Below are 26,845 nucleotides of genomic sequence, written 5' to 3'. Positions count from 1 at the left end.
CTGCTTTATGGCTAGCAACCTGTTTCTTCTTATTCTGCCAGAGAGTTGACCAGTTGACAAATGCTTGTTACTTAACTTTCACCTGTCTTCTCTTCCCAGCCGCATGAAGCTAGAGAGTGCATCTACCTCCTCTCTGGAAGATCGGGTGAAGCGGAATATTTACTCTCTACAGAGAACCTCAGTAGCTCTGGAGAAGAACTTTATGAAGAGATGAAAGCCATCCCCTCTCTTGCTGGTTTTCCTGAAATTTCCAGGGAGGCTGCTGATCCCTTAAAAATTCTCTTTATAAGAGTTCAAATGGCTTCTTCCACAGATGTCAAACCACCACTGTTCAAAGTGACTCTCCTCCATGGATTCCCAAAACAGCCCACTTCTTTTGAGAACCAGTGTGACTTGCTCTATGGGACCCTCAGTAACTTGCTGGGTGCAGAGCAGGTCTTAACAGTTTTTAAATGGGTGGGCACTGGAACATCTAGGTGTGAGCACTCATCTTGCTCTGGAAGGAGGCTCCCTTATGCCTCTTCCCTCCACCTGTGTGAACAAACCTATTCTATCACCTCAGAATAGACTGGACCTTTCAGAAACCTCTCTCCCCAGAGTCACCCAGATAGTTTGTGCTTACCAGGGTAAACAAACATTTACTTGATTTAGTAGATAATGTGACAGATGATGTCAGATTAGGGCAGAGCCAAGGGAGTGACAAAGAATCTGGAAGGGAAAACAATGCAAAAAAACCCCCTAAACTGTTGAACTATTTGGACTATCTTTCAAACTGTAAAGTATATTGTGTATATGTACAAATGTATAATTTTTACATGCTTTTAAAAAAAGTAGTTAGCTTTGTTAGAATATCTTGTTTGGTAAGTGACTTTACTATGTAATAGAACCACATTGTATCTTGTTATCCAGTAACACAGTAAGGCAGGTCAGCTTTTCTTTCCTCTTGGGATCTGGCTAGTTGTGGAGGGGCCTGGGTTTATTGATAGGATCTAGGGTATCTATCCATTTACACTGCTTACAGTCTCTGATGTGGGCAGTGCCGTGTTGAAGTCAAATGATTTTAGTAGTCAGGACCAAACTACCAGTATGCTCCCTGGCTCTTAAAAGAAAATATAATGGAAGCTGTTTATTTCATGGCTTCCCTTTTATCATGTAGTAATCTTATTACAATTCTAGATTTTCAGGAGTTGTTTGCTATTATTTTTTAGTCAGGTATTAAACAAAACAAAACAAAAAACCCAGACTCATGGGATCCATCTCCTTGTCTTTACCCCTTTCCCTTCTCTTTTACCAGAAGCCCTCATTTGACCCAGGAAGTCCTAGGCACTCTTGACCCACACATTAGCTGGGCCAGTTCCTTGTTCTGCTAATTCCTAACTCTGCTTAAAATGAATTTGGATTTATATTTTTGAGCACTTATGATGCCAGACACTGTTATGCTTAAAACCCAGTCTTTCCCCAGAGAGAAAGTAACGCACACTTGTTATGCATTTAATCACCTTATCCTGCTTCCCTGTACTAGGGTTAATTATGTCTTTTATTTTATTAATTGGTAATAAAGGCTACATTTATTTTTGTAACTGTGCAAAAAGCCACCTGTGCTGAGTACCGAATTCCCATACAGAATAATATTGATCCGCGATTTGTGTCCAGTATAAAATGGAGAGCCTTAGTCTGAGAGGAATTATGTAACAAAGCGTGGACAGTTTACTCAAAGATTTCATCGAGTGAGCCAGAGAGTAAGACGATTATAATTCTCTGCCGAAGGATAGGTGTCTTAAACGGTGCCGGCCTGTCCCTGAACTGGACCCTTTGGCGGGAGGAGGTCGGCAGCCAGTGGGTGGGAGCGGGACCCATTCATAAAACCCAGGGCTCCCGGCTGGCTCCTCTCATTGGCCCTGGGGGGAGGAGGCGTGTCCTGCGGGTGGAGCGAGCCCCGGGGCCCAGGGGAGTGGGAAGATCCACGCCTGGGTGCAGCGAGGGGGCGTTTCTCTCCTTTCCCGGCAGGACTTTACCCCTCGCTGTGGTCCTCCTCTCTCCCCCGGGGTGGGGATGGTACGTCCCACCCTCCTCGCATTCCCGCCCCTCCGCCCCTCCTCCCCTCCGCAGCAGTGCCGCCGCCGCCATCTTGGCACGTCAGGTTGAGGAAAGAGCCAAACGCTAAATTTGGGGGCCCCGAACAGGGAGACCCTCCCGCGGTAGACAGCGAGACCTACCCAGCCCTCCTCCCCTCCCTGCTCGGCCGCGGGGCTCTGAGGCGCGCGGAAGCCGGCTCGGTTCCTGTCAGGCCCGCGGAGGAGGAGCGGGCCTGGCGGCCGCTGCCTCCCCAAAACGGGCGATACCACCCAGGCGGGGAGGAAAGGGCCTGGTGACGGCGGGGCTGCTGCACCGCCCGGGGGCGGGGTGCGGAGCGGGCCTGCCGGCTCCCTGGGGCGGGGCGGGAAGGGCGGAGCGTGGGGTGGACGGAACCACCGGGGCGGGGTGGGGAGGTAACGGGACGGGCGCGACCATGGCGCGGTGAGGGAGCGGGGGTGGAGATCGGTCCGGGGGAGGCCTGGGACCGCTGGCTTGTGCGCCGTCTCGGCCGCCCCCCCTTTCGCTGCCGCCGCCGCCGCCCCGGGCATGTCGTCCAACTGCACCAGCACCACGGCGGTGGCGGTGGCGCCGCTCAGCGCCAGCAAGACCAAGACCAAGAAGAAGCATTTCGTGTGCCAGAAAGTGAAGCTATTTCGGGCCAGCGAGCCGATCCTCAGCGTCCTGATGTGGGGGGTGAACCACACGGTAACCAGCTCCCCGGCGCGCGCCCCTCCGAGCGCGGCCTCGCGCGTGCTCACGCCCCCCGCAGTCCCGGGCCTTTGCCCGGCGGGCCCCGCCAGTGACGCCTGCAACCCCTTGCCAAGCCAGTTGCACGCCCACCCCACCCTTGCACGCCGTCCCGGCCGGGTGTGCCTCCCCGCCCGCCACGCGAGGCCTGGTGTCACCGTCGGTGGTATGCCGTCGCGTCCTTCCCTTCCCTCCAGTCCCTCAAGCTTCCTGCGTCTGGCTTCGAGCAGCTCCTGGAGCGCAGAGGGAAGGCCTGGGTGGGATGGAATGGCTTTCATCCCTTCTTCCTCTCTTCTCGCCTCACCCCGTTTGTTGCATTTGTTTTCCCCCTTGTTCCTTATAATTGGCTGCCTAGCTCCCTGTCCAGTTGACAGGGCAAGTGGCATTGGCCTGCCTGAGTATTCCTCTATTTCTGGTCGTTTGGTTGGTGTGGCTGCTCAGAGTTTCCCCATCCTCCAGACCTCCTGGCCACTGACTGGAAATCCTCCTTGGGTTTCCTTTTTTTCTTCTTGATGAGATGTATCAACTGGAGAAGCACAGGCTTCCCTGGACCACAGACACTTTACCAGGGTCTTCCTGGGTTAGGGAGAAGGGAGAATGTAACCATTTGAGAGAAGGTGAGGCCTGCTTATGAGGACCACTCATAGTAGAAATGATGTGCCTTCCTGAATACTGTGGTGTTCATGTCAAAGATGTTGACTTCTCAGTTCTTGAGCTTCCTATTGTATGGTCATGAGGATGTGATAATGGACAGCGATTAAGGTGAGAGAGAGGTTTCCTGGATCCTTGGGGTGTTTTGAGATTGGCCAACAGCTCCTGTTGGGAAGTTGGAGCCCCGCACAGTGTTTGAGCTGGAGGACTTCGTTTGTGTCCTGTTTGTTTGGGGGTCTTCTTTCTCTTCCAGCCACTTGCTCCTTGCATTCGGACCATTTCGTTGAGTCCCTACACCGGAAATGAGAAGAGGAAGTAAAAGGACCTGAAATGCCAGCTTCACCAACTAAAAGTGTGGAATGAGAAAAATGAAGCTAATGGCTTGAGTTTCCCGTGAATATCAGTTCTTTAGGCTCCCTGACTTTTCTGAGCACTTGAAATTGCCCCCAAGACCAAATGATGACAGAGGGGCGCAGGGCCAGCAGGACTGTTTGCTTTGCTTTTCTAGAAGAGCCTCTGGCTGGAGATTGATGAACCATAGTCTGAGCCGGGGTTTTAGATCTTTACCGCTAATACAGAAGTGCACATGTGGGTCTTGGGCAGGTTACTGTTTTCAGTAACCTCACTGAGGTGGGCGTCCTGGCTAGGGTAGGGAGAAACGCTGGTTTAATGCCTAGACGTCTGGGAGCTGCTTTGGTTCAGTAGTCCAGCAGCATTTGTTGCCACTGCTTCCTGCTGCCTCAGGGGTCATCTGACAATATTGCAAGGGAAACTGGGTCATCAAAATGTGAACCCTGTGTCCCTGCCTTGAAATCAATCCTTGATTTTGTTGTGCAGCTTGTTTCTCACTAGAAAGCATCCTGTCTGTGTGGAGAATTGGTAGAGGTCTGAGAGTCAGGAATGTTACAGCTAGTCGTAAGGGACTTGGGTCCCTTATTTTATACATGAAGAAATGGAGGCCCTGGATGGAGGATTAGGTCGCCTGTGGTCACAACAAAAGACACAGCTCGTTGTCCAGTACTGTGGGCTGTGTTGGCCGATGGTGGTGCTTGAATAAGAGGCCTCGTTTTCTTTGCCTCCTTTTCCTTGTCCTGCCTCTCATCCAAGTGCCAGAACAGATGGGAATTATGGTCTTGTTAGAGAACCTGAATGTACGGCCAGGTGTGTGTGCCTGTGCCTGCCAGTTCCCAGGAGTGTGTGTGGTGCTTGGTTTTCTGATAGGCAGGCAATGAGTCTCCGGCAGATGAAGAGGCATCTGTGATTCCTAGTCACCCTCTTTTTTTGCTAACTTTAAGAAAGTTTGTTTGAGAACTAGCTGGGAAGGCATTGACTTTAAGCAAGACCCAAGCCTCTGGCCATAATGAGCGAGCGCCTCAGGGGAAATGCACTGGGCACCATTGCCCTGGACAGGCCAAGCTTTGGAGCTCAGTTAGTCAAAAGTTTTCTTGCTTTCGCTTGGCCTGCAATAAGGTCTAGGACTTCGTGGGTCCCCATGGGAAATGGAGCACCTCCCCAGAAGACTATAAAATCTTGCAGTTCTCAAGGGGGTCAAGACCACATTGTTTTGGTGGATTGATAGCCTTTCTTGGAGGTCACCTTCCTTCAGAAGCCCACCGTTGCAACTTTTTGCAATCTAAGTTTTCAGGTATCACCTTTTCTTTGATTCTTTAGTTTCTCACCCATTTAAGCGTTTAGGCTGTGATGGTCTATGGTTGATGGTGTACGAGACATGAAGGATGGATATGTCTTTATCTGTAGTACAAGTCAGTTACATACTCTCTCATGAGGTGGTTGGTTTAATTCTGGGTGGAAAAAGAGGCCTTTGAACTCAGTGTTGTAACAGGAGCTCCTCTTGTAGACAAGAGATGCAGCCTCTGGACTTTGCGGAGGAAGACTGTGTAGGAAACAGGGAGAAAAAAATCAGAAGACTTTGCATCTGTCAGGGGAGAACTAATAAAGAGAGAAAACCATGGGCTTCCCTGGTGGCGCAGTGGTTGAGAATCTGCCTGCCAATGCAGGGGACACGGGTTCGAGCCCTGGTCTGGGAGGATCCCGCATGCCGCGGAGCAACTAGGCCCGTGAGCCACAACTACTGAGCCTGCGCGTCTGGAGCCTGTGCTCCGCAACAAGAGAGGCCGCGACAGTGAGAGGCCCGCGCACGGCAATGAAGAGTGGCCCCCGCTTGCCGCAACTAGAGAAAGCCCTCGCACAGAAACGAAGGCTCAACACAGCCAAAAATAAAAAAATGAAGGAAGGAAGGAAGGAAGGAAGGAAGGAAAGAAAGAAGAAAGGAAGGAAGGAAAGAAAAGAAAAGAAAAGAAAAGAAAAGAAAAGAAAACCAGAGTTTTAGTGAATGAAATACAGTCCAGAGGGTCTGGAGTTAGGGAAGAGGTGGCCTGGGAGAGGGGTGTGGAGACGGGAGGAGGCAGACCTGGCTTGATGACCTGTTGGCCATTTTAGGAACCGGGTATGTATGAAGCCTCACCCCAGTGATCAGAAGGAATAGGGGAGGTTGATGGTAGCTATGTTTAACTATTTGGGAAGCTGCCTGACTCGTTCTTCAAAGTGACTGCACCATTTTACATTTCCACCAGCAGTGCGTGTGGGTTCCAATTTCTCCACATCCTGTCAACACTTGCTATTGTCTGTCTTTTTTATTATAGCCACCCTAGTGGATTTGAAATGGTATCTCATTATGATTTTGATTTGCATTTCCTAGATAGCTAACAATGTTGAACATCTTTTCATGTGCTTATTGGCCAGTTGTATATTTTCACTGGAGACATATCTATTAAGACCCCTTGCCAATTACTTTTTGCCCATTTTTAAATTGGGCTATTTGTCTTTTTATTATTAACTTGTAAGAGTTCTTTATATATTGTAGATACAAGTCCTTTATCAGATACATGTTTTGCAAATATTTTATCCCATTCTTTGGGTTATCTTTTTTACTTTTTTTTAAAAATTAATTAATTAATTTATTTATTTTTGGCTGCATTGGGTCTTGTTTCTGTGCACCGGCTTTCTCTAGCTGCGGCGAGCGGGGGCTAGTCTTTGTTGCAGTGCGTGGGCTTCTCATTGCGGTGGCTTCTCTTGTTGTGGAGCACGGGCTCTAGGCACGTGGGTTTCAGTAGTTGCGGTGTGTGGGCTCAGTAGTTGTGGCTCGCGGGCTCTAGAGCGCAGGATCAGTAGTTGTGGCGCACGGGCTTAGTTGCTCCACGGCATGTGGGATCTTCCCGGACCAGGGCTCGAACCTGTGTCGCCTGCATTGGCAGGTGGATTCTTAACCACTGCGCCACCAGGGAAGCCCTTTTTTACTTTCTTGATGGTACCTTTTGAAGCTCAAGTTTTTAATTTTGATAAAGTCCAATTTATCTATTTTCCTCTGGTGGTTTGTACTTTTGGTGTCATATCTAAGAAGGGTTTGCTTAACCCAAGATCGTGAAGATTTACTCCTATATTTTCTTCTAAGAAAAACTCAGCGTTTTCTAAGAAAAACTCTTTTAGTTTTAGCTCTTACATTTAGATCTGTAATCCATTTTGAGTTAATTTTTGTGAATGGTGTGAGGAACAGATTTATTCTTAAGTCTGCTCAGTTCTCTCCCACATTCTACCCCCATTCTGTCCACACATTTTCTTTGCCTAATGCAGACCCAGAACCTCCTTTCCCTGCCTTTTTCTCTTTTCCTGCTACTTTAAAAATCTTTAGTAAATAGGGACTTCCCTGGCAATCCAGTGGTTAAGACTCCACGCTTCCAATGCAGGGGCCATGGGTTTGATCCCTGGGAACTAAGATCCCATGTGCCGTGCAGCGTGGCCAAAAAAAAATCTTTAGTAAATATTCCTGCTCTAGTGAAGCCTTTGGATGAATTTGTCCTTCAGCACACCTTCCCACCTCACAGAGAACACTGGGACTCAAACAGGAAAAGAAAAACCAAGGTGTAAAAAGGAGGAATAAACCCAAGGGTGGATTTGTTGGCACCTGTGGCTCTCTGTTCTTGCCCCTTTCCTTTCTGGAGTTTCACATCTCGCTTGGACCTCCTTGGTCTCGGGAATGTGTTCCCCAACACATCATGTTTTGGGGATGGTGGCAGGTAACAAATGATTGTCAATGGTGGCCAGCCCATTGATGAACCACGCACAGAACCCTGGGACATGTCAGGAAGCCTGCATGCCCAGCACACGCCTCCTGGGTAGCAATTCCTATGAAGGTCACAGCGGGGAGTGGAGGCTTCTGGAATCAGAAATTCACCAGACTAGAACTAGTGACTGAATTTTCATGTCCAGTAGGATCAGCACAGAGTAAACTCTCTGCTCCTAAGTTGTTTCTCACTCAGCTTGTTTAGCCTCCTCATTATTTATGTTGATGGCTCATAGAGTTAATCTTGTGGATAATCCAAAAACCACTTACATGATGTGAGATACAACAGACTTACCATCCTAATATGTTCTGTTTATCGTGCTACTCAAATGAGTTTGCATTCCGCAAGTGCACTTCTGCTGAAGGTGAAAGAGGTTGGCCAAGAAATGTGCTAGATAGTAAAGGAAAGGCACGTCTTCCTGAAACGTTGCTTTAGTCACAACCTTTCATGCTTCAAAGCTTTTGGTCACTCTCCTTTATTCTCCTCTCCCTGGCATTTAAGACTCTTTACATTCTGGTCGTAGCCTCAGTAGCTAACCTTAATCATCTTTCCCATCCTCCAGGCCATGAACCTTAAGCATGGTCACACCAGCTTTGCTATCTCTTTTTCTCTTTATCCTAGTGTTAGCCATCTTTCAGTCCCCCTTTTCTAGCCATCCATCCCTCCATCCAACATTTATTGTGTAACTAATGTGTGCCAGCCATTGTGCTAGGGACATAAAAATGGGTAAGGTAGTCTCCTCCTTCTAGGGGCTCACAGTCTAATGGAGAAATCAAACATGTAAGCAAACAATTACCCAAGCGAATGTGATATTTACGATATAAAGATGCACAGGGGAATGAGTAACCAGTTCAACCTGGGGAAGACAGGGAAGCTTTCACAGAAGTGTTATTTAGTCAGATCTTGGATGATTCTCTTAGGTTTATTCCTTCTTCTATTCTTGCTGCCATAGTCTATTACCTGAACTATTGTAGTAGCCCCATAAATGATCTTGCTGCTTCTTATCTTTGCCCTGTCCAATCCTTACTTGATTTTGATTCCAGAATTACCTTTCTATATCACCCATCTGATCATGTGAATTCCCAGACTTAAACCTGAGAGGACTTCCCATTGCCTGCATAGTTAAGTCCAAATTTATCATATAGTGGACAAACTAAGTTCAAATTCAGGCTATGTCCCTTACTATAGCTTTGGAGTAGTAATTTTTCTCTCTGAGCTTCATTTTCCTTTTCTATAAAATGAGCATAACACTTTCCTTGCAGATTATTAGGACAGAGGAAAGGAATGGAAAACACTACCTTAGCCAAGGTAGCTAGCTGCCCATAAGAAGGATTGCACAGCACAGTGTAAAGAGCCCAGGTTTTGGCACCAGCAGACCTGGGAGCAAATCCTGACTCTACACATATTGTCTGTGTGACCTTGAGCGAGGTGCCTTGAACCTTTTGCAAAAGGCAAAATCAGTTTAATAATAATTCATGTGACTATTAAATATTAGAAATATAGAATAGGATATATATGTGAGATATATGATATATAATAATATAAAGCACTGGCCACTTACAGACATTCCATAAATAGAAGCAGCTGTTATTTACTAATATTGATATGTGAGGCTGCTCACCTGTCTTTCCTGTACTGTCTCCCTCCACTACTTATTACCTCTGTCCTACCCTGCCACTATCCCCCCGCCCCCCTACCTAAAATGGGCAGTATACTTTTACAGCTCTGAGGCTTGTTTCTGACTGTTCCCACAGCTGGGATTCCCTTCCTCGGGTTTTGTGTTTTCTTTTTTTTTTTGGAGAACTACCCTCCTAGGCCTTTCTCACAGGTGTTTCTCTATAGCTTCCTCTAGCAACCAGCTCTCCCATGCCCAGGCAGAATCAATCATTTCTTAAGCTACTTTTCTGTCTACCTTTACTCATAACTCTATAACACTCATCACGTTGTATTTGTTATTTGTTATCTGTCTTCCCAGGTAAACAGAGACCATATCTTTTTCATTTTTGTATCCCCAGCTTCTGGCACAGTACTGGCACATAGTAAGGCTACACTGAGTAGAAGTTAACTGAATAGAAGTTTGGCAGAGTCTGAGCCAGATCAGGAAAGACCTTAAATGCTAGGCTAAAGGAGTTAAAACTTTACCCTGAGGTTGGTGAGGAGCCATGGAAGATTTTTAAGCAGGGTGTAACATGATCTTGTTGTGGGTTCTTCCAGTGTCAAGTGCTCTTGGCAATACCAGGAGGGGCATTAGGTTCCGTTTCTAGCCTGAGGTGTAAGGGCTGGGAGTCTGGCTCTGACCATATCAACCTCACCCTCCTCTGACATGGCTGTTCTGTTCACCATCCATGTGTTCTCACTCACTTAAATGCTCCTTGACTTCAAGACTTACTGTATCATGGGTTTGTGTCATCTCCCGGATAAGAGGATAAGCCTCCCACTTTTGTGTGCACAGTGCATACAACGCTTCCCTTGCTGCACACCCCCTTCTCCCTAACATAAAATGAAGCATGTAGTAGGTATTTCAGTAAGTGCTTGTTCAACTGAAATTGAATAGAACTCTCTGGGGACGTAAAATTTAGCACAACTAAAAAAAAAAAAAATAGTACAGCTAATCCCTAGAGTGAATCATCTACATGTGGCCCAGTGGAAATGAGGGTGAGTCTACGTAGTTCAGCTATATGGATTGTTCAGCAATATATTATCTGTTAGAAATTTCCTGCTGTTGGATTGTATAGTCAAGAATAGAGAAGAATTGAGAACTAAAAACTGACCAACTTACAACTATTCAAACTATGCTACACTTAGAGTTACACAGAGAATTAACGAATGGAACATCCCTGAATAGCTCTTGTTAGAATGACTCATCCTGGCTAAGGGGCAATTGACCCCTCGCAAGCAAGTGTTTTAGTCTTTCCTAGTTCTCCCAGTAACAAGCCCTGGCCATGGCATAGTGTCTGGATTTTAGACTAACCCACATCAATCAGTAGCAGATACTAGAACCTTTTGGTATAAAACCATATTCTTTGAGCCAGTGATATGTTCTTTTTAGCATGGCGGAATAAGCTAGAAAAGGCAGAACTTAACTTTTTTTAAATCTCAGAGCCAGGCTTAATATGCCAGGAAAAAGGAAGTGGGACAGCTACGATGAATTGTTTCTATTGGCAGAAAAATGATGCGGAATGGTTTCCTCTCTAGGCACTTACTAAACAACCAGCTTGTCTTGTGAGCACCCCCTGGAATGGTAACTGGCAGAACTTTTTTCTGTGGCTGTTGAGCCAGTGGTGGGCATCTCAGACCTGGACGCTGGGAATTTTAAGTGTACGATTTGAGGACTTTCGACAGATGATGTACTCATGTAGTCATCATCCTAAACAACGTATAGAACGTTTCTAATAGCCTAGAATTGCGCCTCTTACGTCCCTTTATAATCATCCACACCCCCCACAACCCAGGCAGCCCCCTACTGGATTTCTGTCACTGTAGATTCTAGAATTTCATATAAATGGAATCATACAGGCTGTACTTTTACATTTATGCCAGTCAGTTATGCCAGCAGTTTATTGTCTCTGCCCCACTGCCAACTTACACTGCTACCCTACGGCCCCTGCCCATACACATACACTCGTATGCCTTCCTTCATTTCCCCGTGAGTAAATTGGGTTTTTCACCAATTCTAGGAAGGTATGGTTTCCCCAGCCCAGTTACTACATTAACTTGAACTTCCTCCATCCTCTGACATTTCTAAATAAAAAAGGTTTGGAACATGAAAGGAGCAGCAAATTACATGGTATTTCCCCCCATTTATGCTCCTGGAGGAGTCCTAATGACTAGGTTATTCCCTCACTGCCACATGGGGCCTCATTGAGGTAATAGGATTTGCAAGGAAAGTATCCAGGAGACACAAGACTGTGCTCCCCCTGCCCCCTATCCATTAAGTCAGGACTAAGGTTTCCTGTCTAAATCCTGAATGCATTAGTGGCAACTGGGTTGAGGGTCAAATGTCAAATACTCTGCTGTGATGGGAGAGGACATCTGCGGCTAATTAGACCACTAATTGGCTAAACTGGGGATGGGGAAGGGCAGGAGCTGCCCTGTCAGCTCTGCACCAATGGCAAGCCAGTTCCCTGTGCAGCCTCCAGCTCCCTGAAGGGGGATGAAGGACAATGAGAAGGTTTGTTTGCAGTGGGGGCAAGGCACCCTCCTGCATCTCCCCCAGTTCAGCACAAGAGAGGACACGGCTTTAGGGACTGGCCCTGCTTTCATTAGGAGAGTAAGAACGAGCCAGTGGCCAGATGTCTACCTCTTCTGCTCACTTTAAATTTAATCCTTTACTTTGGAGATAAGAGTTACATACCCACATAAACCCATCCAGCTTTCTTCTTGCCCCAGGCTGATTTCTTGAGTGACCCCCAATTGTAATGAAGATGTCCAAAGTCCTCAATTAATACTCACATGGGTTGGGTGATATTTATTCATTGATCCATTTATTATTGCATTTGATAAATACATATATAGTACCTGCCATATGCAAATCGTGGTGCCAAGTACCACGTGTGGAGCCTCCGAGGTCAGTTAGATGATCTTTGCTTACAAAGATCAGTGATAGGATCTTGCCTAGCTTATAGTCAGGCAGGCTTGTGAGGTTTATAAGCATTAACTGCAATGTGAGGTAGGCTGTGAGATGGCCAAGAGATGGATACAAACAATGCTTCAGGAATTCCGAGATAGGAAAGAACATTTATGGTCTAGAGAATCATGGAAAGCTTCATAGGGGAGGTGCCTTTTGAGCGGGACCTTATCGGGTGGGGAGAATTTCAGTAGGTAGAGATGAAGTTGGGAACTTATTTGAAGAAAAGAACAGAAATAAAGACAAGGAGGGAATCCACGGACATGTGTTTGGTGAGATGGTGGCATCCGCGGTGTAGCACATTGTCTCTCTGAGGCAGGTGGCTCGGCTGAGAACCTCACTTTCCCCTTGCTTTGCAGATCAATGAGCTGAGCAATGTCCCTGTCCCTGTCATGCTAATGCCAGATGACTTCAAAGCATACAGCAAGATCAAGGTGGACAATCATCTCTTCAATAAGTAAGTTGCCTGCTGAGTGGGCTCAGGTTTTCTGGGCAGTTCTTTCCCTCAAGGCAGAGCGCTTCCCAGACCTCACCGCGGTGAGAACAAGCAAGCACCTAGCAGGGTGTGACAGCAACACCTGGCTCACAGAGCTGAAAAACTGGCTGGGAAAATGCATTCATTATGTGCCTCTCCCCCTTGTGCCGTCCTGTCATCTCAGTCCTTTATCAGCCTACCTCCAGTGTCCCTCAGGGCCTGTGGCTCGGCCCAGGGTGATTCATCTAGGGCCAGTTTAGTTAACAGTGAGCTGCTCGGGAGCTGAGGTATCTAGTACGAGGCTGACAGCAGTGGCCCTATCTTGATCTTAGTCTGAGGCGAGAAGCTGCCAGGCATGTTCCTGGCCTGGGATGCAGCCAAGCTTCTTTCTTTCCAACTAGTGTGTGAACAACAGGCCGAGCATGGTGCCCAGGGGCTCTATCTAAAATCATTCTTCCCGTTTTTGCTCATTGTGGCTTCTTGGATTAACACTGGTGTCTTTGTCTCAGACTTTGACGGAGCAGCCGTCTCACCTGGCACAGTTTGGGGCCTGCTGTAAGCCCTTTAGAGGCCTTGCTTTTTCATCCTCCTATGGGTCACCCAAGGAGATATTTGCTGCTCACACTCTCTTCCTTTCTGCATTTGAATCCTGGTTCCACTCTCCATTGTCTCACAGTCTCCACCACCTCACCAGCTGGGCTCTGTCACCCCACCATTCCCAGACTGTTAGCCCAGAGGAGAAGCTTGATTTGAAAACATCCATTAGTGGCCTCTCTCTGCCATAGTAAGTTAATAACATCATATTCTAGAAGCTGTCTTCATAACTGCTACTTGCTAAGTGGCCACCTGTATAGAAGAAAAACTGTGTTTCTCCTCTACTCTCACATCACTACTCACTTCTAATACCAAATGTGTGTGTTTCCCACACATCAAGCAATTCTGTAGGACACTAACTAGGTGTCCTACAATTCAGTTCAGTTCTGACACTATCGACCTGGAGTTAGCATCAGGTCTCACAGGTTAAGGGCTGAGTCCCACAGGGCTGCCCCTCCACCCCGCTTCGGACGCCAGTCTCAAGTCCAGGTTGTCACCTGTGCTTCTGACCAATTTGCTGTAGATCAGAGGTTCCCATGACCCTCCCCCTTGGGTTGGATTAATTTGCTTGAGTAGCTCACAGAACTCAGGAAAACAGTTTACGTACTAGATTACCGGTTTATTATAAAAGGATACAACTCAGGAACAGCCAGATGGAAGAGAGGCATAGGGCAAGGTACGTGGGAAGGGGCAGGGAGCTTCCATGCCCTCTCCAGGCACACCACCTGCCCCAAACCTCCACGTGTTCACCAACCTGGAAGCTCTCGAACCCTGTCCTTTTGGATTTTTATGGGGACTTTTTTATGACAGCATGATTGATTAAGTCATTGGCCACTGGCGATTGATTCAGCCTCTAGCCCCTCTCCCCTCCCTGGAAGTCAGGGGTATGGGACTGAAAGTTCCAACCCTCTAGTCCTGGTTGGTTCCCCTGGCAAAGAGCACCCATCCTTAGAGGCTTAACAGAAGTCACCTCGTTAACATAAATTCAGGTGTGATTGAAGGGGGTTTGTTACAAATAACAAAAGACACCTTTATTGCTCTTACCACTTAGGAAATTCCAAAGATTTTTGGAGCTCTGTGCCAGAAACAGGGACAAAGACTAAATGTATATTTGTTATTATATCCAATATCACACCACCTAAGGAAGGAGAGGCAGTGTTACCCTGTGAGGCAGGAAAGGGGGTTGTTCTGTGCCAGAGGTCAGGGCTCAGGTGTGGCCGTTGTACCAGGGTCCATGGTGTCCACCACACTGACATCTTGGCCTGAAGTGGAGATCCAGTATCTTTATTTGTTTTTTCATCTTTCTTGATTCCTTTTGTCCTTTCAGCAACTGTTTACATGCTAGTTATTAGACTGCAGTGCTATTTACTAGAAGATCAGGCCCCTGCCTTCATGAGAGGCCACTGCTTTTTATTTCCTTGAAGTCTACCATCCTGGAGTAGTCAGAGGGACATATTTCTTTTTTTTTCCCCTCAGTTTTATTGAGATATAATTGACATACAGCACTGTGTAGGTTTAAGGTGTCCAGCATAATGATGTGACTTACATACATCATGAAGTGATTGTCGCAATAAGTTTAGTGAATAGCCGTCCTCTCATATAGATACAGAATTAAAGAAATAGAAAAAAAATGGTTTTCCTTGTGGTGAGAACAGAGGGCCATATTTCTGAAAGGGAGTTCCCAAGCAGGTTGACTATTGTCAAGATGGAGGATTTGGAGGAGGCATCCCTTCAAGGTGATTCTCTTCCCTCCTGGGAGTCTGTGGATTGACTAAGGAGTGGGGAGGGCGTAGACTGGTGCCAGCAGCCAGCAGACGAGGCTTCATGAAAAGATGGGATCCCAGTCATCTGACTGAGGACCTCTTCAGTCTAAAGCACCCTCTCCTTCCATCCCAGTGGAAGCCAAGGGCAGGACTTCCTGGGTGTAACCATCTTCAGGGTGTATTGATAGGAGCATCCCCAGAGGAGGGGGGACCTTTGATGAGAAAAGCCTTTCCCTTTAGCAGTCAGACTGACATTTACCTCACAGCAGCTCTTCACATGCGGCCACCTACCTGCAGCAAGTACAGCACTTGTGAAGTAGGGCCAACACTCAGTCTCACTTCTCTGCAGGTAAGGTTTTTTTTCCCTTTAATGTAAATTTTATTGAAAGATAGCATGTACTCAGAAAAAGTACACAAATCATAAGAATACAGCTAGATTAATTTTTACAAAGTATATACAAGGAATGTGAAGTTCTTAAACTTTTACACGCTCAGAATCACCTGGAGTGTGTGTTAAAAATGCAGATTTCTAGACTGACCTCCAGAATGCTGAGGGCTTAGCAGCCTACGTTTTAAGTGCTGCAGATTGTTCCGATCCAGGTGACCTGCGGACCACACTTTGAGAAGTCCTGACGTATGAGTTCGAGGAATAAGAAGTTCACAAAAACATGTCTCTGCTTTTCCCCAGAGAGAACCTCCCCAGCCGCTTTAAGTTTAAGGAGTACTGCCCCATGGTGTTCCGAAATCTCCGGGAGAGGTTTGGGATTGATGATCAGGATTACCAGGTACGGGGTGTCTTTGCAAAATCGGAGGGGTTAGGGAGTGGAGGGGGGTCAGGAAGCCACAGGATAAGCAGGGAACCAAACGTGTCTACTGTTCTTGTGCTGCGTCTTCCTGTCGTGTCTCACTCCAGCCCAGGCAGTCTTTCTCCAGTGTTGGTGGGCTCTTGGAGGGGTGAGGGCCTTAGAAGTGCTTCTCACGATGCCTCACAGGCTCAGGCTACTCTCCCTGGGAGGGAGCACAGTGGGAGGGAGAGGGGTCTACGGAAGCTGCTTCATTGTAGTCTGACATTCCCAGTCTAGGCTGAAGAACCCTTCTCCTTCGTAGTTTGACTTAAAAGAGAGAATTATTGCCAGCGGGAGATGAGGCCTCTAAAAGCTGATAAGACAGATTATAAAAGGAAGACTTCAAGGGTAGTGTAACTTCTTGCCAGGTATGAGTGCCACCTCCTAAACTCCCCTGTCCTAACGTTGGGAGGGGGGCTAGGCGTGGCAGGGCAGCTGCCCCCTTCAGGGGGTGATCATGTCACAGAGGCCTTTGGCCTATTGGGAGGAATCAATCCCAATATCAGGGACATTCTAGTCTGACTCATTGTCTGGGGCTTCTATTACTTCTCCACCTAGCACCTTCCTTGGCCTTCTTCCCCTGGCAGACAGCCTGGTGGTGAAGGTGGGAGAATTTTCCACTTCACTTGTGCAGCAGTAAGAAATACAGCTGATTTTCAGTTGTCTGTTGGGGGAAAAAAGGAGTGTACAGCCTAGTGAAATCTAAAATGGATGCTCACATCTTGTAAGATATTGTCATTCCTCCCATCCCACTCCCAGGAAGTCTTTCACAGAGTAGATCATGAGAAGCAGGGTCTCCCTCCCCTCTGTCCTCCACTCCAGGGGGCCTCCTGAAGAGGAGGGTGAGGGAACGTGAGAGGAGGAAGAGATGCCAGGGACTTGAACAGCCAGGACCAGCCATGTCCCAGAGGTGCTGGGAGGTCCTCCAGCCCCTCCTACTGGGACCAAACCCTGAACTAAGTCATGCCCTGATTGGAGCATGAGGGTTTTGGAAAACTTCTTGCCATTATTGGCAAGGTTGCTCGGGTATCTTCCTTCCACCGTGGCTCTTTCCCTTCCCCTTGGCTATCTAGCCACATCCTGTATTTTTTCTCTAGTAGACTTGTGGGCAAACAATTGTGCTCAAGACTGAAATAGGGGCAGGGAAGATGGTGTTCAGGGAGGGGACTCTCTGCTCTTAGACTACCAGTGACTACCAGAGAGACAGGAAATGCTGCCGGGAAATGAGGCAGGGGTAGAATTATGCTTGTCAACCCTCTGTCTTGTGACCTCCTGAAGGTCTTTTCCCAGCATCTGCTTGGTGAACACATCTTTTTGGTTGACTCACACCTTCCCCTACTCCCTCCCCACTTGAGGCTTCTCCTGCCTTCTGATCCTAATGGGAATGGGGCTCTGAGAAGGAGCAGGGACAGAGCTAGAAAAGCTCCCCAGATCTGCCTCGTAGCTCTGCAAAGACACACAGGAGTTTGAGGTGAGGGGAGAGGTGTTGGGCAGAGTGGTGAGGACCAGCTTCCTGCTTTGGGAAAGGTTTTCCAGCATGAGGGTACATACAGGAAATAAACATGACTGTGTCCACTTCTTTATGCTTGACTTCTTGAATATTTCCTAAGCTTTGTCTTCGTCACCCCCAAGAGACTGGGAAAATCATCTCATGTTCCAGGTGAGGAAACTCAAGAGTAGAGAAGTTCCATGGCTCACCCAAGGTCATATTACACGTGAGCATCAGGATTAGAACCCAGGCCCCTAACATCTGAGGCCGAGTTTTAGTTTCTAGAGCAAGCTCTCTAGGATCAGAATGAAAAGAAATATTTCACAGTCAGTCCTCTTCCCATCCCAGTCAAGGATTAGGAGCAGGTGGTAAGGAACAACTCTTGTCTCTCTTATGGAAGACTTTTTGGGAAAGATGTGAATTTCCCATGAGAAAGGGGGTGGATAAGGTCCCGTCTGTCTCGGTGTTGTTGGCCTTAGAGCAATCTGACCCATAAGAGAAGACTCAGAATAAAAGTCAGAGTCTTCATTCCCCTCCCAAGACCAGCTTTTGTCTTGGTCCATCAGAATTCAGTGACGCGCAGTGCCCCCATCAACAGTGACAGCCAGGGCCGATGTGGCACACGTTTTCTCACTACCTATGACCGGCGCTTTGTGATCAAGACTGTGTCAAGTGAGGATGTGGCTGAGATGCACAACATCTTAAAGAAATACCACCAGGTATGGTGAGTCAAGAGCCTCAACAGCAGAGGATGGGTTAGTGGAAGAGGGAGAGGAGCCCCCGGTAGAGCTTCTTGGGGAGGGCTTGGTCCTCTTTGGTAATGGCAGGTACCTCCTGATAACCAAGCACTTGCCCTCCCCCAGGGCCGTGTTTCTGTGAGGTGAAATGCCTACTTGAGAAAAAGAGAAAAGAAATGAAGGCATGTTATGGTTGCAGTCCCAGTTGAACAGCTGTTTCTCGCCAGAGTTGGAAAGTTTTCACACTCTGGCACCTGCCTCATTTCTTCTAAAAGAGGTCCTGTCGGCTCAGCAGGACTGCTGCTTTTCCCGCTCCCATTCTCATCTCATCTGGAACTTGCCCATGAGAAAAGCAGGGAGTGCCTGTCCGAAGCCTGCCTGGGTCTTCAGGGAAAGCTGGCTTCTCTCTGGCCACCTGAGAGAGGTGGTGAAAGGGACTTCTGGTGTTTCGGGAGTTACAGCAGAAAACCCTGGGGGCTGGCATGGGCGAGAGCTTTGGGTACGAAGCCATTCGGTTTTCCCAGGCGACCACATCACAGCCCTGCCTCTGCATCCTCTCTCTGCCCTTTGGCTTTCCCATTTCAGGCTGGCAGAGAAGATGCAAGTCCTAGATCAGTGATTTTCCTGCAGAATCCCAATCGGATGAAACCAAAGGGGCTCTGCACTGCCTGCTCAGCCTCTCACCCTGCCTTGCCAGTTAGGGGTGGTGGAGGCTGTTACCTGTTGTAAGTCTGAGGAACCCCCGTGACTTCACAGAATCCAGTTTGGAAACCACTGGTCTAGAGGCTAGAATCCCAGGGAGCATGTTAGCCCAGGAGGAGCCCCGTCCATCCTGGCACCTTCACCTGTTCCTTCCCTGCCTTCCTTTCTAGTTCATAGTGGAGTGTCACGGCAATACCCTTCTGCCACAGTTCCTGGGCATGTACCGCCTGACTGTGGACGGCGTGGAAACGTACATGGTGGTCACCAGGAATGTGTTCAGCCATCGGCTCACTGTACACCGCAAGTATGACCTCAAGGTAAGGGGCCCTGTGTTTCCCAGCTCTGTGGCCTCCCTCTCGCTGAGGCTTGGAGCGGCCACGACTCCAACTTCCACATAATGGGAAAGCCGGAGTGTATGTTTTCGCATGGGCAAGTGGCTCTGGAGTTGATACGCCTAATTCTTATGAGCCAAAGGCTGTCTCAAGTCCAGGTGACAGTGACAAGAGGTTATTGAAGCCCCCAATGTACCATATTTATGTAACAATTGATGTTTTTCAACTGCTGTCAGGGGGATGTGCACACAGAGGGCAGCAGTGCGGGGACAGGCGGTGCTGACGCAGGCACCCTGGCAGCTGTCCAGGCCCCATGGACTGACACCACAGGCACATTTCTAGACACGGACACAAACACATGTGTGCCTGTGAACCACAGCACTCCGTCGTTCTTGAACCTGGCTTCCTGACTCCTGTCTCCTCACACCACTCTCCCTCTCTCTGCTGCAGCTGCACTGGTTTCCTGTCCGTTCCTGCAGTGCCCGTGCTCTCCGCCTCCCCAGATCTCACATAGGCTGCCTGTGATCCTTTCTCTCCCTGCCCTTTTCTCCACCTCCCCCCACCTAATTACTTCCTACTGAACCTTCCGAGCTCGGCTCAAATATCAGTTCTTATAGGAAGCAGGCTTTGGCCACTGCCCCTCCCCAACCTGGACCCTGCCCCTGTACTACATGCTTTCAGAGAGTCCTGCCTTCTCCCCTGTACCACTGAGCACCGTTGTAATTAATGGATTAATTAATCGTGTAACTCCTGCTTACCGTCTGTCTCCCCTGTTAGAAGGAGGGTTCCTTAAGGGCAGGGACTGAGTCTCTCCATTCAGCCCCGTATCCTGAGCATGTGTCTGGTATATAGTCAGAGCTCTGTAAGCGGTCTGTGACAGAGGAAGTGAACAAGTTGCTGCCTCCTGGCCCCTCTAGGAGTCTAACCAGCCTACTTGAGTTCACCTGCTGCCTCTCCCTAAAGACCGGTGCATGTTTTTTCGATCAACGGAATTTGCCTCAGCTGGACTTCTCCTGACGGCTCTTATCCTTTCAGGGTTCTACTGTTGCCAGAGAAGCGAGTGACAAGGAGAAGGTATGCTGGGGCCTGTGCTGCTCACTTGTGGAACGGGTCGCTGGGAATCAAAAACACCTTCTGTTGGCCATCCTGTCCCTTCCTCTGCTGCTGCCCCAGCCTCGTTCCCAGACATGCGGTCTGTTGATGTGAAACGCTGTGTCACTAAGCTTGTGTCTGTCCTCATCCTTGGCCTAGGCCTTGGTCTCCAGCCTTTTCCTTTGCCCTTGCTGGGTTCTTCATAGTCCTGGAGGGCTGGCAGTTTCCATCTCAGTCCAGCCTGAATCCGTGGGTGGCTGGCTGCTTGAGCCGTGAGGTAGTCTCAGGGCTCAGCAGGAAGTCCTTTGGTCAGTCCTCATTGTCTGACTCGTGCTACATATTTGCCATCCCTGCCTGCCCAAAGCTGGGACTGTAGACTCCTGGACTGAGCTGTTGATTTGGCAGCTTGGCCACCTTTGTGCTGAGGACCCTTTCCTCTCCTGTACCATTGCCCCCAGCAGAGGACTCCTTGGGGTGAACAAGTCAGGCCACCAGCCTAACACTGCTATTGCTCTCTCAGGCCAAGGACTTGCCAACCTTCAAAGACAATGACTTCCTCAATGAAGGGCAGAAATTGCACGTGGGAGAAGAGAGTAAAAAGAACTTCCTGGAAAAACTGAAACGGGATGTAGAGGTATGTATTTACCCTCGTTTTTACTTTGGTTGAGCAGGACCTCCTCTTGTTCCCAGAGCAGGAACCTCTTTAATCTTAAGAAAAATTGAATTCACCACTTCCCAGGAGTGTGGACAAGAGGAAGGGTGGTGATTTGAGCCATGCAGGTAGTTATTTGCATCTAAAGCTAGTGCAAATGTACATTCCGTTTGGGGGGACACAATTTGTGCCAGTAGAACCTGTGTAACTCGGTTTGGAGTGCTTTCCCTCATTTCTTCTCTAGTCTGTTCCAACCCCTTTTTCAGACTCCTCTTCAAGCTTCCTTTCTGGTGGTGTCCCTATAGTGGAGGGGGCATCCAGCTGTCAGAGTGACAGGAAACCAGCTATTAAGATCCGCCAACCGTGCCTTTCTCTGGCTCCGATTCTCCACTTACCTAGCAGCATTCTGGTTGGAACGGGACTTCCTGTGGAGAAGTTCCTTTGGGGAGGACAGGTGGTAAATAATGAATGTGATATCTGATAACTCAATGTCTCCTATTTTTTTTTTTAATACTTATTTATTTGGCTGTGCCAGGTCTTAGTTGCGGCACGCGGAGCTTCGTTGCTGCGTGCGGGATCTTTAGTTGCGGCATGTGGGATCTAGTTCCCTGACCAGGGATAGAAACCGGGCCCCGTGCATTGGGAGCACAGAGTCTTAGCCACTGGACTGCCAGGGAAGTCCCAGTGTCTCCTATTTTAATAAATGTGGGAGCCTGTTCATTAAAACCAAATTCTATAAACTGTAGAAAATGTTTTTTTTTAAAATTGTGGTAAAATATGCATAACATAAAATTTACTATCTTAACCATTTTGAAGTTGAGTGGCATTAAGTACATTCACATTGTTGTGCAACCATCCCCACCATCCATCTCCAGAACTTTTTCATCTTCTCAAATGAAAACTCTGTACCCAAGAAACACTAATTCCCCATTCCCCCTTCTCCCTTGCCCCTGGCAACCACCATTCTACTTTGTGTCTCTGTGAAATTGACTGCTCTAGGAATCTCATATAAGTAGATCATACAGTGTTTGTCCTTTGTGTCTGGCTTATTTTCACTTACCATAATGTCTTCAAGGATAATCCATGTTGTGCTATGTGTCAGAATGTCCTTCCTTTTTGAGGCTGAGTAATATTTCCATTGTATGTATATACCACATTTTGTTTACCTATTCATCCATCGATGGACACTTGGTCACTAGTTAAGGTTAACTAATTAATCTAGTTTCTAGTCTCCAGAGAAATAGAATAGGGTGTAGATAGATAGATAGATGTTTATTATAAGGAATTGGCTCACATGATTATGGAGGTTGACTCGTCCCAAGATCTGCAGTTGACCAGCTAAAGACCCAGGAGACCTGATGGTGTAGTTTTAGTCCAGAGGCCAGCAGGCTTGAGACCCAGGAAGAACTGATGTTTCAGTCTGCATCTGAAGGCAGGAAAAAACTGATGTCCCAGCAGCTCAGAGGCAGTTAGGCAGGAGGAGTTCCCTTTTACTCACAGGAGAGTCAGCCTTTTCGTTCTTCTCAGCCCTTCGACTGATTGGACGAGGCCCACCTACTTTAGGGAGAGCAATCTGCTTTACTCAGTTTACCAATTCAAATGTTAAGCTCATCCATAAACACCCTCACAGACATATCCAGAATAATATTTGACCCAATTCCTGGGCACCCAGTAGCCCAGTCAAGTTGACACATAAAATCAACCCTCACACTTTGGATTGCTTCATGGTGAATAATGCTCCCGTGAACATGGGTTTAACAGACTTCTTTTTGTTAGTAAGCTTTACCTTAACCACCCCCTACTATGTTTGTGCTTTTATTCTGACATTCGGTTTGTCCAGAGTCTTTCTCTTCCTTTTCCTACTTTTCTCCCTACTCTGCCTTCAAGAAGAATTTAAGGCAGTTAACACAATTCATTTGTTTTCACTTGCATGTTATTTTATAAATGTTTGCAGATGGACAGGAGGGGGTGCTGCTCACAGAGTCTCTCTTTTCTGGGACCCTGGTCCCTTCTTCGGCCTTCAGAGGGCATTGTCCAGAGGTGCTTGCAATGGTGCCCCTCACCTTTCTTTCCTGAGGAGATTCTGCTGATCTCCTACCACTGGGGCTTCTTATGCTTTTAGTTGTCTTCTGGGCCTGTGCATAGAGCCGCTCTGGTCCTATTATGATTCTCTGTCTAGTCAGTCAGACAGTTTCCTGAAGTGCTGCAGGTTCATTTGTGACCATGGCAGGATGCCTGGCGCATGGCTGCTGGTGGCTGCTGGCTAGTTCACAGAGGACTGGGACCAGTGACTCTGGCCTCATACTAGTTAAACTGGGATGCCAGTTGGCCATTTCCATCCTGTATCATTCCCACGCTCTTTGTTCTTCTCCAAGTCATTGAGTCCTAGCTCAGGAGACTTAGATACCATCCTGCTCCCAGCACTCGTTATATGGATGAGAAATGCGCAGTGCAGCGTTCCATTATTTCTTTCCTCCACCTCACCATGGCCTCTCTTGATCCCAGGCAGAATTGGCTCTTCCCTCTTCCTGCAGTGCTCCTTCTACTTTTACTCCCGCAGCCTCTGCCTGCCTGACTTCTCTTCATTCACTGGGTCAGGCTCAACTCCTTTCCTCAGGGAGGCCGTCTCCCCGCTGCTGTCGACTCCCACGGCTCCTCGCCCTTGTGGAATGACTATCTTCTCCATTAGACATTGAGCTCGTTGAGGGCAGAGGCTCTGATGTCTTATTCTCTGCTGTATTTCAGAATGGGAGAATTAAGTTGAAAGGAATGCCTCTTCTCCCCTTTCCAGATGCCACTTTGCCTCTCCAGATGTCCCATGTAACCTCTTCCTCCCATCTCCCCTGCCCCCACCTCCCTAGTTCCTGGCCCAGCTGAAGATCATGGACTATAGCCTGCTGGTGGGCATCCACGATGTGGACCGGGCGGAGCAGGAGGAGATGGAGGTGGAGGAGCGGGCAGAGGATGAGGAGTGTGAGAACGACGGGATGGGTGGCAGCCTGCTCTGCTCCTACGGCACACCTCCGGACAGCCCTGGCAACCTCCTCAGCTTTCCCCGGTTCTTTGGTCCTGGGGAATTTGATCCCTCTGTTGATGTCTATGCCATGAAAAGCCATGAAAGTAAGTAGGAGCCTCTGCCTGCCTGCCCCATCCCCAGCCCTCATCCTACCCCCCTCTCCCCCACTTCAGTGGGCCTGCATCTTATTAACTGCTGACTTTGGCCCCTTTCTGCCTCCATCCTGGGTCACCAGCTGTAACTCTGTCTTCTGGGGCGCTGGGGTCCTTCTCTGTCGGGCCTTCCTTCACCTCTTTGCTTATCCTGGATAGCTGAGGCCTGGTTTAGCTCTGGTTCATGGGATGGACAAAACCTCCTAAATAGTGTCACGTCAACCCCACAGGGTGGCTGTGAAGATCAAATAAGATGAGAGCTATGAAAGCTTCTAAGAAGAACTCCATGGGTCATTCCTTTCCTCACATTCAAAATGATAGGGATGAACCTGGATGTCATACCTGAAGGGTTATGGACCCAGCTGCTTTCTGCTCTTCTCCCTGCCTCTTCCTCCTTTCCTGCTTTCCCTCCCCCTTCAGGTGCCCCCAAGAAGGAGGTTTACTTCATGGCCATCATCGATATCCTCACGCCGTATGATGCTAAGAAGAAAGCTGCACATGCTGCCAAAACAGTGAAACACGGGGTGAGTTCTCCCTGTCTCCACCCAGGCCCGGGGGCTGGGGCCTCAGACCCCCAGGGAGGCCGCCTGCTCTAAGGAGGTGCTCTCCTGGCCCCTTCTCCCAGCACAGGGAACAGGAAGAGCAGCCCGCCCGGTTGCCTTGTGTTCTTTCTCCACCATCTACGTCCCATCCTCTCCCTGCAGCTGGCTGATGTGCCCAACTTGTTTTTCCCCTAGTTCTCTGGCTCCTTCCCCCAGGGCTGCTGGACATGTCATGCATCTTGCTGACCGCCAGTAATAGCTTTGTTTATGTGCCCACACTGCTCCCCAGAGGCCTGTTTCCCCATGGGCTTCAAGCTACTGTTCTCTAAACAGGGGCCCCCCAGAGCTCTGGGGCCTCTCTGCCGCCTCCCCGCTGTCTTGTTCCTGCTTCAGTGGGAGCAGCCCTGGGATTGTGAATCAGAGGAGCGGGGCCAGGGCACTTCTGAGACATGGGAGCCATTTCTCAAGGTGGCCTGCCCGGCTGGGGGCGGGAGGTAGTATTCAACTCTAACGTGGAGCCAGAGGCTCCTGAATACCCAGGCCCCTCCTAGGCGCAGCCTCCTGATTAGGGCCTCTGTGTATTACAGGCGGGAGCGGAGATCTCAACTGTGAACCCTGAGCAGTACTCCAAACGCTTCAACGAGTTCATGTCCAACATCCTGACGTAGTTACCCTCTACCTTCAGCCAGAGCCAGAGTGCTGGATGTGGGGTCGGGGATTGGAAGAGGGAGAGGGTGTTATTTGGGCTGGATGGGAGGGTGGGGAGCAGAGTGGCGGGTAGGGGAGGGCTTTAGCAATGCGACTGCAGCCTGTGACACTGCAAGAGACTAGCTGGAGAGGAGGGGATGTGCTGTGTGTGCGCGTGCTCACAGGATGTAACCTCACCTGCTTACCCTTGATTTCCCCCCCATTTGACCCAGGTTAAAAAGGGGTTTCCTTTTTGTTACCCTGTAACTTTTTAAGATACCTTGGGGCTAGAGATGACTTTGTGGGTTTATTTGGGTTTTGTTTCTGAAATTTCGTTGCTCCAGATTTGCTATTTATAACGATGTACGTCATCACCCTATCCACCCTCCCCATCCCTGACCTGCTCTCACTTCCCTTCGATTAGAGAAGCACCCATAGACCCAGCGAAGGGTCCTCTCAGAGCAAAGCGCTCTGGTGCCACAGGAGAGGAGGTTAGACACCTCTGCCCTCCCTGCTGCATTTGATCTTGTCTAGATTAACTTTTAATTTCATGGAGTATTGTGCACAGCTTCCTCCACTTTTTCAGCCTCAGCTCCAAGTGAAATGTTACATGATTCCTCCATCTAAATGCTGTTCTTCCCGAAGGAACACTCCAGATCAACATCAGGCATCTTGGATCAGAATCAGAGATCTCAGAGGGGAGTGAGTTCATCCTCATGGGATGGTAAGGGGTCGGGGGCTGCTGGGCTCTCGGACAGCTGGTTCTCAGAGAACCCCATGATCATCACCCAGGCTCCTGGGCTCTCTCGGCCCCTGGAGTTCAGATGTCTTCTCTATAAAGCCTCCCACTGAGTCAAGAGGAACTAGAAAGCACCTTTGGATATAACAGGACCCTCGTGCTTAAATGGTTATTTCCCCTCGGGAAAGCCCAGAAAAGCTGATGAGTGTCGAATGAGGTCTTGTGCCCTCCATCCATTTACTTCCTTCTGACCTTCTCCCAGGCACTCTCGTTTGTAGGTGAGCTTTTAGTTGGGGGCAGATCTCCATGTGCCTGGGGTGCTCCTTGCAGAGATACCTCTTCAACCCCCAGGGCTACCATGTAGGTAATCTGACTCCCTGTGGTTTGTCACCTGGATGGTTGTGGCCAGCAGGGAGTGGTGCCCCCCACCTTGGAGCGTGGCACCCAAGCCTGAGGTTGCTTCTGAGCCACTTGAGGATCTGACCTGGGAAATCCAATTTGGAGGCTTGATGTGCGATTCGACGTGGCCCCAACCTTGGATCTGTTTTTCCTCGATGTCTCCTCTAGACTTTTCACAGATCTGCCGCCCACAAACCTCCTCAGGAGTGGCATCCTGCAGCTTCCTTCAGGGTCTCTACCCACCTTCTGAGCCGGCTACCTAAGCCTCAGAATTGTGTCCTTCTGCGATGCCATCAGAGCAGTCTGGTCTGGCTAGGAGAGAAAACAGCCCTGTGTTGGGGGAGGTACATTCCTGCGTCTTCTCACCATCTCACCAGGAACTGGGG

At 48.7% G+C, this 26,845-nt stretch overlaps 3 protein-coding genes across 4 annotated transcripts in view; 2 read left to right on the top strand and 1 right to left on the bottom strand.

Moving 5' to 3' along the window:
* Positions 1–1,577, top strand: part of CWC25 (CWC25 spliceosome associated protein homolog) — a 30,756-nt gene extending 29,179 nt beyond the window's left edge. Inside the window, exon 10 of the mRNA XM_068531468.1 lies at positions 100–1,577. Within this exon, the coding sequence (XP_068387569.1) occupies positions 100–214 (115 nt within the window). The 3' untranslated portion in view covers positions 215–1,577. The remainder of the gene's footprint in view (positions 1–99) is intronic.
* The window catches only part of LOC137755070 (large ribosomal subunit protein eL19), a 406,958-nt gene that overhangs the window by 286,475 nt on the left and 93,638 nt on the right, over positions 1–26,845 (bottom strand). Inside the window, exon 1 of one of the 2 annotated variants that reach the window (XM_068531035.1) lies at positions 23,166–23,169. The exons of the other annotated variant lie outside the window; for it this stretch is intronic. Coding sequence (XP_068387136.1) covers positions 23,166–23,168 — 3 coding nt within the window. The 5' untranslated portion in view covers position 23,169. Of the gene's footprint in view, positions 1–23,165; positions 23,170–26,845 lie in introns of those variants that run through there. 2 annotated transcript variants of the gene reach the window in all.
* Positions 2,500–25,385, top strand: PIP4K2B (phosphatidylinositol-5-phosphate 4-kinase type 2 beta). Its single transcript, XM_068531031.1, has 10 exons — positions 2,500–2,781; positions 12,603–12,700; positions 15,764–15,860; positions 17,976–18,128; positions 19,019–19,165; positions 20,216–20,254; positions 20,793–20,906; positions 23,786–24,044; positions 24,513–24,616; positions 25,222–25,385. The coding sequence occupies exons 1-10, from the start codon at positions 2,623–2,625 to the stop codon at positions 25,300–25,302; spliced, it is 1,251 nt and encodes a 416-aa protein (XP_068387132.1). The 5' UTR covers positions 2,500–2,622; the 3' UTR covers positions 25,303–25,385.

Source organism: Eschrichtius robustus, chromosome 20 (assembly GCF_028021215.1).
Source record: "Eschrichtius robustus isolate mEscRob2 chromosome 20, mEscRob2.pri, whole genome shotgun sequence".
NCBI classification, from domain to species: Eukaryota; Metazoa; Chordata; class Mammalia; order Artiodactyla; family Eschrichtiidae; genus Eschrichtius; species Eschrichtius robustus.
This window is presented reverse-complemented; position numbering and strand designations above follow the sequence as displayed.

Bases quoted from the DNA above. Each gene is read 5' to 3' on its own strand.
- PIP4K2B (XM_068531031.1), top strand. From the start codon at position 2,623: ATGTCGTCCAACTGCACCAGCACCACGGCGGTGGCGGTGGCGCCGCTC. The intron at 20,907-23,785 runs GTATGTATTTAC...CCACCTCCCTAG, and splicing joins AACTGAAACGGGATGTAGAG to TTCCTGGCCCAGCTGAAGAT. The intron at 24,045-24,512 runs GTAAGTAGGAGC...CTCCCCCTTCAG, and splicing joins TGCCATGAAAAGCCATGAAA to GTGCCCCCAAGAAGGAGGTT.